Genomic DNA, 11,258 nt, shown 5'->3' with positions numbered 1-11,258 from the left:
AGTCGCAATACCGCTGCGGGAGATCGTGGATTATCAAAAAAATGCAAGCACATTGGTCTACCGAGACCGTGGTTCGAACTTAATATATTGTTTCCTCGGGTTGGATCTCTTATTTACCTTTTCAAGACAAAATCTAACCCACCTTCATTCCCAATGTCTGATTGACCTCTGTACCAAATTGCATAGCAATCGGATGAATGGTTTAGCAATGCATACATAAAAATGTTAAATATAAATATAATATTATATATTATACAAATTTTTTTTTTTATTTTATATATTATGTATTATGTGGAAATCAAAGCACTCCTTCTGGTAGAAATATTGTTTATTGGATAAAAAAAAAAATAAACGTTATTGTAAAACCACTATAGCTTCCCCGCTTCGCTCAGAATCTAAAATGTAATAAACATTTTAATTACGATAATATTCAAATAAATACGTACCTATTCCTCACAAATGATTAATAATATTATATTATGTGGGTACGTTATACAAAATATGTGTATTTTATCATAATTGTATAATATATTCAATATCGTATTATAAGTCAATATATTTATAATATTTTTCGTATTTTTAAAATTTAAATTTCTTTTAGTTTCTTATTATAAATATCAATAATACAATAATTGTCACTAGGTCAAAAAGCTTGAAAATGTAATACTAGTTTCCTCATAACTTGTTATAATAGCAATCATTGTTCAAACAAAATATTAAAAAAGTGTAAAAGTATACATATAAATGGTTATATTTTTAAAACGTAATTAGTGTAATAATTAGATTATTAATCTTTAAATACAAATATATTATTATACTTATATAATATAGGTATTAAAAAAATTAAAAACAACGATGTGAAACAACATAATATGTTAATAGTTCCGAGAAGATCCACAAGACAGATTTGTTATTATGTTTAGCACAGGCTCAACTAGCATTTGCTAATAGTGTTTAATCAGTGACATAATTTGGGGGGGGGGGGATGTTGGCAACTGGGGTATTTTCCCCAGTCTAGTATTTACATCAACCTTAAGTCGGTACATTTACCACACCTCCTACCCCCGTTAACCTCTAATTGGCACTAAACCATAAGAATCTAGTTAATAAAAACTGAAATAACGCCACTGTGTGTAATGTGTATTAAATAAATTGTTTGTGCAACAACTATTATCAGGTAATAAAAGGTTTAATTATTTGTATTTGTACCAGCTCTAATATTGGTTGGGTAAATAAGCTTGAAAATGTAATACAAGGCTCCTTATATGTATTGTTACAAAGACATTTGCAAATTACTAAAAATCAGTTGGCTTAATTTTATTTTTATACGCATTTAAAGTTAAAAAATACGTAAAAATCACGACATTTAGAAATTCATAAAATATTTTTTTTTAAATCTAAGAGTTGAAAATGTAATACAAGATTTCTCATAAGTTTTTCTACCTTTATCGATTTAAGGCTTCTGATTATTTTTGCTATAGAAATATTATAAAATATTAAAAATAGAAGTAAAATTGTCCCATGTTAGATTAAATTTTTAATTTAAGACGGAGATACATGGCATGGGTAAGACATTCTCATGATATCAACATACTTACATACTACTTATTTACTTAATTCAGAATAATTGTTCGCTTTTCATCCGCCCAAACAACATTCCACACTGCAAGGTTTAATTTCCCTTATACACAACAATATAAACTGTTATAAATTAAAAAAACCTTGAAATTTAAAATGTATGATGTAAGTAATGTACATTTTTCAATTATTAGTAATATAAATATATGTAATGGAGTATATTACCTCTTTAGACTAGGTAGTTAAGTCTACAGTCAGTATCAAATACTCATAAATATTAAAAAATATTAATCTACCAATAAAATATTAATTGCTACTACATAATATTATAATCGAAGACCACTGTGTGTTCTATATCTTTGTGTAAACTGGTACCTAATAGTAATGTGTATGACAACAGATATGCTTCAGGAGTTGAATTCTATCAACACTACTGGCATTTGAACATTCATTATCAACCTGAGAGTAATTTTAAAAAAAAAATAAGTGGATATCTTAGTAATTATTGAGGTAAATATGTTTTGTAATCCTAAATAAAATCTAAATTTACAACTTGAATTGCAACATCTAGGTACAAGATATAAAAATATCTACTATTTTTGAACCATAGTTAAATATACATTTTGAATAAAAAAGGCTGATTTTTAATAATACTTTTTATTTCATTGATTAATCTTAACGATTTGTATTTATGCTTTTAATTTATTTTAAAATCAATTTCATGCACTGTTTTTAGCCTTAATTGTATCAAGAACCGGACTTGGTGAACAATATAATCAGCAATGCAAAATACAAAGCAAATTTCGGAACCCAGTCAATGTGACCAAGCCAAATACGAGTATAAGAAAACGTCATATACGGAGATATACAATGTACTACAAACCTCACGCCAGTAAGTAGTAAATGATATTTTAAAGTGCTAGATAAATATTAGTAACACATTTTTGTTTTAGAGATGAGGTTCTTTGTGATATCAAACTAGAAACAGACGATGGTGAAGTTATATTCGGCCACAAAGTGGTTCTAGCATCGGCTAGTCCATATTTCCTTGCAATGTTCACAAATTTTTCAGAAAAAAATCAAGATCTAGTTACTATCAGGCAGTTGGACTATAGTGCCCTACAGCTCTTAATAGACTTTGTTTATTCTGGAAAAATCTCAATCACTGAAAAAAATGTGCATGTAATTATAAATAATTTTTATTTTATTATAGAAGACAAAATTGTTTATGTTGTTTTTTGTTTATTTTTTTAAGATTTTGTTGTCAGCATCGAATCTTTTGCAGTTACAAGAAGTCAAAAACGCATGTTGTGATTTTCTACAGGCACAAATATGTCCTACAAATGTTATTGGAATAATTACTTTAGCTGATTTACATAGCTGTACGAAATTGTTAACAAGTTCAGAATTATATTTTCAACAACACTTTTCGTACGAAATATTATCTTTTATTATGTTTCTATAAGAAAATTATGTTTTTATTGTTATAAGATGATTTGTAGGGATGTGATAGAAGGCGGAGAATTTCCGTGCTTGTCATCTGAACAAGTGGTCAAATTAATCTCTAGTGATGAACTTACAGCTCCATCTGAAGAAAAAGTATGAAATGTAAAATTGATAATTGTTATATTTTATTACCCATTCCGGATGGGAAAATTAAGTAAACTACTTGCATAAATATAGTTTAATTGATTTATAAGTATATTGATTATAAGTTCATCGCGTATAGCTCCATATGAAGATAAAGTATGCAAACTAAAATTTATAATAATTTTTATATTTCAGTGTCCATTATGGATGAGAAATTTAAGTAACCTGCGTACATAAATGTAGTATAAATAATTTATAAGTATATTAATTGTTGTAGATATTTGAAAGTGTTATCCGGTGGGTAAAACAGTATTTGGATTCCACAAAACAAATTTTGCCCCAATTAATGGAGGAACATGTGCGTCTACCGTTAATATCGAAAGATTACATATTAAAAAATGTTGTTGATGATCCTCTTCTTAATAATTGTTTTAAATGTAAGTTAAGTTACTCAATATGTTTTTTGACGGATTAATAATTTTGTTTATATATTTATAATTTTTTAAGGCAAAGATTACGTTCTTGAAGCATTACGTTTTCATTTACTTAAGTCAGAAGAACTTATCCAAATTCCACATAACATCCGAACTAAACCTAGACAGCCCGGTGGTACACATAAAGTATGATACCGTTATAATTCGATAGTACAGAATGGTATGACCCAAAAATCAACCAATGGCAGACTGGACCAATAATGATAACACCACGTTACGCTGGTGGTCTAGCTGTAGTAAATGATAATTTTGTGTTATATTTGGGTGGTATAAATTCCGAATCAACTTTACAATCAGTTAATGTGCTAGATTTAACTTCAGAATCACCTCATTGGGGACCAACCTACAACATGTTAAGTAAACGACGATGGTTTGGAGTTGGTGTGATTTATAATTGTATGTATGCCGTAAGTTATATTGTAATATTATTCATTACTTTATGAGTAATTTCTGTTCTAATGTATGCACTAACATAATATAAATAATAATACAAATTCAAGGTTGGCGGTCATGATGGAAATAGTTTTTTAAACAGTGCAGAATTTTTTGACTGCAGAACTCGAGAATGGCATACGGCAGAGGTATTCAAACTGTGCGTCGCGGCTCCCAGGGGCGTCGCGAGAGTTATCGAAGGGAGCCACGTCATATAATTGAAAACCAATAAATATTTTAAAATATTTTTACGAAAAACTTTTTTTATTATAATTGAGGCACACCGGTTGGGAAACGTTGGATTGTCTACAGTCTACACTCTACTATAATCATTCGCTAAGTATAGCTTTAATTGATCGCGTAAGTCACAATAGCGACAGCGATACCATCAACTGCCATCGTTAAATCATCAATGCGTACGTCGTGTTTGGCAGTATTAGTCGCGAGTTAAATTATCAGTCATTTTTAATTTGGGAGCCGTCAACATTTTGTGAAGACTCGAAGGAGCCTTGGGATGAAAAAGTTTGAATACCTCTGGCATACGGTATCTAATATGTCCACTAGACGAGTTGGTCATGGTCTTGGAGTATTGAATAATCTTTTATATGCGGTAAAATGTTTATTACTTTATGATTTAAATTTGTAATAGGTACATTTGTTATAATTGTAATCAATAAAGACCCCAAAGGAAAACCACGAATCCACTAAATAAAAAATGTTTATAACTTAATATTATAAATTAAAATGTTAATAATATACTAATTCAAATATTACTGACTTATTTTTTTACCCACCTAACTATAATATATATTTTAGCATTATTAAAACTGTATTAATTCAGTTCACAATTGTGTAGGTAGTTTTGATGGTTTATTAAAGCAGAGATTGAATTTTATTTTGCTTATTGTTGTACCTAGTTCTCCGCATGTTTAATTAATTCAATATAAAATTGTGTTTATCAATTCTAAAATAATTCTAATAATATTATTAGTTAATTATATTGTTTATGTTGAAAATAATAATACAAAATATGTAAATGTCTTGATTTTAAGTTTCTTATAATTGTTAAATTTATACAATATTAAATTTGATATAGTAAATTAACTATTAATAAATATTTGAGTTCATAAATATGAATTCAATCACTGTCATTAAAAAATGCTTAATATTGTACTGCGTAGATTTTAAAATAAGGGATTTTTAATCTGCAAACTTTATTAATTGAAATGTGTATTCTGTATAGGAAGGAGGTTTTGATTCTGAGCAAAGATTAAGTTCTGTCGAATGTTATCATCCCAGTCTTAATAAATGGACACCAATTGCAGATATGTGTGTACGCCGCAATGCAGTGGGAGTCGGAGTTTTAGATGATGTACTGTATGCTGTAGGTGGTTGGGATGGACATCAGGTTTGGAGTAGTGTCGAAGCATACAGTCCAAGCACAGGAGTTTGGTCTACTATTCCGGACATGCATTTGAGTCGACGTGGTGCTGGTATAACTACTCGTTTAATATATCTTAATTGTTGTTGGATAAAACATACTTTTTTTTAATATATTTAATTTTTTTTAACTTCTCAATATAGGAGTGGCTGTATTGGGTGGTTTATTGTATGTCGTGGGTGGTTACGACGGAGCTTCTGTTCTAGATTCTGTAGAATCTTACAATCCTAAAACTAATAAATGGACCATGATCACAGCATCGATGAATGTTGCTAGGTCATTTGCAGGAGCTGTAGCCATTGATGTTCCACAATATTGTAAAACTTATTAGCATTCATATTTTTTTTGTTTCAATATAATATTACTACTTTCTCATATTGTAAATAATATCTTAATTATTTTTCTATTAATTTAAAGTGTTTGAATGTTCTATGAAAAGGTTTTTCGTACCTACACTATAAATAGATGGCCAATGATAGGCCACCATAATTTGATGGCAAAGAGGCCAAAAGTTGTATGTACAGTTTTTCTCAAAATCGTTTTATAAGTCTATTGGGTTAATCTTATATAAATAAATTCGCATATAAATATCAATTGGACAAATTTAACAACACATGGTTATTTTGTCAAAAACAACTCATTTAATATTTTGTACCAAATACTTAGTGTACTTAGTGTACTAAGTATTTAGTGTAATGTTTTAGATAACATTGAATATGTTTATCTATTCATGTAAAAAATGATTATGTCCGGACGTATTTGTAATATGTAATATTTAGACTCAAATAAGAACACGTGGAACTAGTAGCGAAGGGCCATATGGAATGTGGGGTGATTAAATTTATATATAAATATACGCACTCGTTTTACACACATACCTATACGCGACACATATAACACATAAAATATTATAATATTCAACACCTCTCCGATTGGACCTTTAGTAAAAATTAAAATTTTCACATATCGAACACCTAATGATGACTTCATCCATACTATCTAATGTACATAATACAAATAAAAGTGCAACGTAAATATAGAATACAATTTTATAGCTAATCAATATTAATTAATGTAAATAGAAAGCTACATTCCCAGAAGAAATTATTCTTAAATGATCAAATCGTAAATAAGCTATTGTTGCAATATTAGAGGAAATGATTATATAGATAGGTAAATTATGGTAAACAACATAGCACAACGTCTCACGTTTGTATAGTGGTGTGGGATAGGTAATTATAATATTAATCACATTATTAACTATCATCATAATATAATTAACCTATACCCCCTTACTAAAGTTTTTACTTATAATTGCGTTGTTATTTTTGTTATCGATTTCTATTGGTATTTCCCCTCCCCCAATCATATTCTACTAAATATTGAAATGTTTTATACTCAACAACATTCCCAGAAACACATTAACGAATTAAAAAACCATCGTCAAGAGTAAAATAAATAAATGTTCCAGAATGAACATTCTTATATTTTTGGATTAGCATCAAACAAAATTAACGATTTGCATTTTATCATAAAACCATGTTGATTTAATTACATTCTTAGAGACAAAATATGTATTTAATTATATTGATAATTTATAGTAATATGAGAAAAATATTTTGTAGGTAGTTATTTGATTGTATTAACTGTTATTTGCATATATATATTTCAAATTATAAACTCATAAGACCTCACTCAATCATTTCTAGTGGGACCTATTATCTTTTTGAAGAATAAACTAAATAAAAATATAACTTTTATTATTTCAAATAAAATTGCCTTAACACATATAGCACGTTTATTTGATTGTTAATATAGAAATATACAACGATGAAAAATATGACACATAACATATTAAATACATATAATGAGTTATCATTTTACAATATAGTCAAAAAGGTTTACAATAATAATTAAATTTACACAAAGACCAGTTTTTCCAATTATTGAATTTGCTTGCATTAGGTACTAAAAGATCGTCGTGTGGTGACACAAACTTCTGTTTTAATTGATTAACTACTCCGCTTTTTATTTTTTTCCTATAATTTAAACAAATTGAACTTATAAAATATAATTATTAAAATGTATAATATACATTATTAGTATATTATACTAAAAATAATAGTCCTAAAAAATCAGTTTACAAAAATATAAAATGTGCCTATATCATATTGGATCCAATGTTTTTTATACTTGGAACATTCATTATAAATTATTAATCTTGATAGCTGCAGATTTATAGGTTAAGTCTGATTATTATACAAAAAAAAAAAAAAAATGCTAACATATCCATTAGTGACTCAATAATGAGGTACACTCAACACTTATACAGCAGTAATTTTTTAAATTATTTTAAAACTAAAACAATTACCCTCATCCATCCAACCCTTGGAATGCATTTTTTTTACTTGCTGTATTAAACATTTTAGTGTAGTTGACATGCCATGGTTATTTATAGAGGGTAAAAGCTTATTCACTGGTTTGTTCAAATCATATGACGTCTAGAAATAAAAACTATTCATATTAAACAATTTCTTTAAAGCAATTTTTTTGTCGTTACTTTTGATAATATTGGTCCTACTAGTTGTAGTATTGTACATAAACAATGCATTTGTAGTTCATAATTTTCATAATTTTCTTTACTTAAATCTCTAATGCATGACAAAATAACTTTTTCTGGAACAGCACCCTTTCTAAAGAGTTCGCCAATAAATCTATCAAAAAGAGTACTTTATATAAATTTAAAAAAAAAATAAGGTTATAATTAATTAAATAATATTAATTCAAAACACACCTGCAATTGCATATGGATTTTTTATTAAAATCGAATTGAAAATTGTTTAAAGTGGACATACGCCTCTTCGGTACCTGGTAAACAAATAATAGTATGTATACCTAAGTATTATTGAACCTAACCTATTAAAATTAGTAAACTCATTTTGAATTCAGAATTACATGTAATTTCATACGGGAATTAGAAATAAAAAAAAAAAAATAATAAAGGTAATATAATATGTTAAGAACCATAGATGATAATAATCATAAATCATAACAAAATATAATGACAACATAACTATTTACCATTTTATCATTTTTCATCTTCTCTTTCAATTTGTTTAATTCTTGTCGATAGTTTGTATAAAATACATCGTAACATTTTTTCAATAGAACTTTTTGAAATGTAATTTTAGTATCTGTAGCAAGTTTATTAAACTTGGGGTCATTTATCATACATGCACACATCTGGGCGTATATATGTGTATAATTTTGTCTTTTTAAAGCCTAAATGGATATAATTATAATGCAATAGATAAAATAAAAAGTAATGATAGTATACAAGTTCAATTAGAAGTTAGAACTTTAATCTATGTTGAAATATACATACTCGATCAAATATTATTTCCGTTATGTCATCGAGTAGTTTAACATTATGTATTGGCAAAGCAATCATTTTTTGTGTCATCTTAACCAAGTTGACATCATTTAAATGGTAAACAATCGATTTTACAGTATTTAACACATGCTAAAATAATACAAATTAAAAAAAAAAACAATGATTAAAATGTATAAATATTTAGAAACGACTAAATAACACTTAATATTGCATGAATAATAAGTAAAACTATTCCATCTCTAATTTTTTACACAAGTCCAAGTGCAAGAAAAATGAATAATAATTTATAATTTTATCTCTGGGTTGTGTATACTAATACACGATGCTTATGTTCATCCAGGCAGAATAAAGTAGAAAATAGCAATTTACAGTTTAATTGTGGTGTTGATTATTGTTTCCGTTAGGTTAGAATGTTGGATTAAATATGTAATGATGAACAATTTAACTTATTTAACATATTATGATAATTTTATTATATACCTATCAAAGAAGCATTAAAATTGTATAAAAGTGTAATATTGTGCATAACATTGAATACTTACAATGTTATTTATTTGTTCCATATTGATTTTTTTTTTCAATTTTATCAATTGCAGTAGGTACAAACGATCAACTGAAAATAAAATAAATTATAAGAAAGAAACAAATTTAAATTTAATAATAATAATACATTAATACAACATTCTATTTAGAAACTGATTATAATAAAAATCAAATAATATGTTAAATCAAAAATGTAATATTTACTACGTACTTTATATAGGTACCTACGTATTATTATAGTCCTATTTTTAATTTCATAATGGCTCAGATTTGTATTATTATATTAATAATCATTACAATATTACCATTAAAGAAATTACATTTTTCAAACATTGAATTGGATATCCATATAACTTAGTTAAAAAAAATAAAACGAAACTAATAAATGCTTTTTAAACAGTGTTGAAATGTTGAAGAATAGACATTTGTGTTAAACCATATGAATAATATTTTAACAAAATCGAAATTTTCTTTCATTCTTCAAAGTATTAGGTATTTTCAAGGGCAATTTATCTAATTGTTCTTTTAGTAAACCAAGTACAATAAAATCAAGAATGCTTATTGATCAATATGGTCAGACATACCTAGATCGGGGTTTCAGACACGATATAATTTTTTCGGTATTATTATATTATAAATTGTAATCATAAGGAATAATAAAAATACCTAATATTTACTACTTAGTACAATTATTATCATAAAATATAAAATACGTTTAGTATAAAACATAGTTATTAGGTATATTGTAATTTTTTTTATTGTGATTTCAAGTTGGGCACCCGAAGGTTTTTGCCATTCCCGGGTGGGGGATGGCGGCATCCTCTCCGGACACCGTGACTTGCACGAAGAAAAATGCCACCAGTGGCCGGGATCGAACCGTCGTCGGTGCGCGTCGCAGCAACTCGCAACCGACGCCTTGGTCCGTTCGGCCACTCCGTTATCCTCTATATTGTAATAGTATCAAATATATGTTATATATGCATTACTGCAAAGTTCGTTAATAATTAATATAAACAACATTATTATGCTAAAAAGGACTAATTCTATATTATTATCTATACAATTACAATATTACTGTCACATAAAATAATATACCTTACTTGTGGTTATTTGTGTATAGAGTACGAAAACGCGCTTCACAGACCTGAGATCGATGGCGACAATTGGACAATTAGTATTTATATGCAGCTATAATATATTTAAATTATTATATTTCCAATTATTTGTTATTATTAATTAGACACCAAGTAACCATTCAGATTACCTAGGTACTATACTTAATATCAATATTATGCTAATGAAGGCCAAGTATTAAATAGTAAGTTATAACAATAATATTAAATATATTATAATATTTTAATTTAAATAGAATATTATTGGTGGAAACATTTGATATACATTAAGATCATATTATAAAGATAATAAAGTGATAACCCCTCTTCTATTTTTCCCGATTCAATCCCTAATAGGTAGTATTTGTTTTCTTTGAATAAATTGCATTTCAACAGTGTATATTATACCTATATATGCAATTATAATATACTAATTAATAATATTATATTACATACCAAATTTAAGATAATATAATATAAAATATTATATACAAAATATACCTTTACATTTTGGTATTCATCAATAATAATTATTCGTTCCGTTATAGTGTACAAAACGTTACAATAAACGACACATTTCTATTTAGTTGAGATTATTACAGTGAGTTTATCAAGTACTTGATTTAACCGGTTCCGCGATAGATTTTAGGCCGTTAATATAGGTATTAATTTAT

At 27.2% G+C, this 11,258-nt stretch overlaps 3 protein-coding genes across 3 annotated transcripts; 2 read left to right on the top strand and 1 right to left on the bottom strand.

The window, feature by feature from the left end:
- Positions 1–1,965: 1,965 nt before the first annotated feature.
- Positions 1,966–3,822, top strand: LOC100570223 (kelch-like protein 3). The gene is made up of 7 exons (XM_016806975.2): positions 1,966–2,088; positions 2,315–2,470; positions 2,532–2,760; positions 2,834–3,009; positions 3,081–3,177; positions 3,446–3,605; positions 3,676–3,822. Exons 2-7 carry the CDS (start codon positions 2,361–2,363, stop codon positions 3,792–3,794), a joined length of 891 nt encoding a protein of 296 aa, XP_016662464.2. The 5' UTR covers positions 1,966–2,088; positions 2,315–2,360; the 3' UTR covers positions 3,795–3,822.
- An 18-nt stretch (positions 3,823–3,840) lies between these two features.
- On the top strand, positions 3,841–7,102 carry LOC103310266 (kelch-like protein 2). Its single transcript, XM_029489478.1, has 3 exons — positions 3,841–4,069; positions 5,338–5,587; positions 5,679–7,102. Exons 1-3 carry the CDS (start codon positions 3,863–3,865, stop codon positions 5,864–5,866), a joined length of 645 nt encoding a protein of 214 aa, XP_029345338.1. The 5' UTR covers positions 3,841–3,862; the 3' UTR covers positions 5,867–7,102.
- A 263-nt stretch (positions 7,103–7,365) lies between these two features.
- LOC103310267 (eukaryotic translation initiation factor-like) lies at positions 7,366–9,077 on the bottom strand. The gene is made up of 6 exons (XM_029489908.1): positions 8,921–9,077; positions 8,617–8,817; positions 8,330–8,430; positions 8,096–8,249; positions 7,907–8,036; positions 7,366–7,574 (listed from the first exon to the last, which is right to left on the bottom strand). Exons 1-6 carry the CDS (start codon positions 8,996–8,998, stop codon positions 7,564–7,566), a joined length of 675 nt encoding a protein of 224 aa, XP_029345768.1. The 5' UTR covers positions 8,999–9,077; the 3' UTR covers positions 7,366–7,563.
- Positions 9,078–11,258: the final 2,181 nt, after the last annotated feature.

This window comes from Acyrthosiphon pisum, chromosome A2 (assembly GCF_005508785.2).
Source record: "Acyrthosiphon pisum isolate AL4f chromosome A2, pea_aphid_22Mar2018_4r6ur, whole genome shotgun sequence".
NCBI lineage: Eukaryota > Metazoa > Arthropoda > Insecta > Hemiptera > Aphididae > Acyrthosiphon > Acyrthosiphon pisum.
This window is presented reverse-complemented; position numbering and strand designations above follow the sequence as displayed.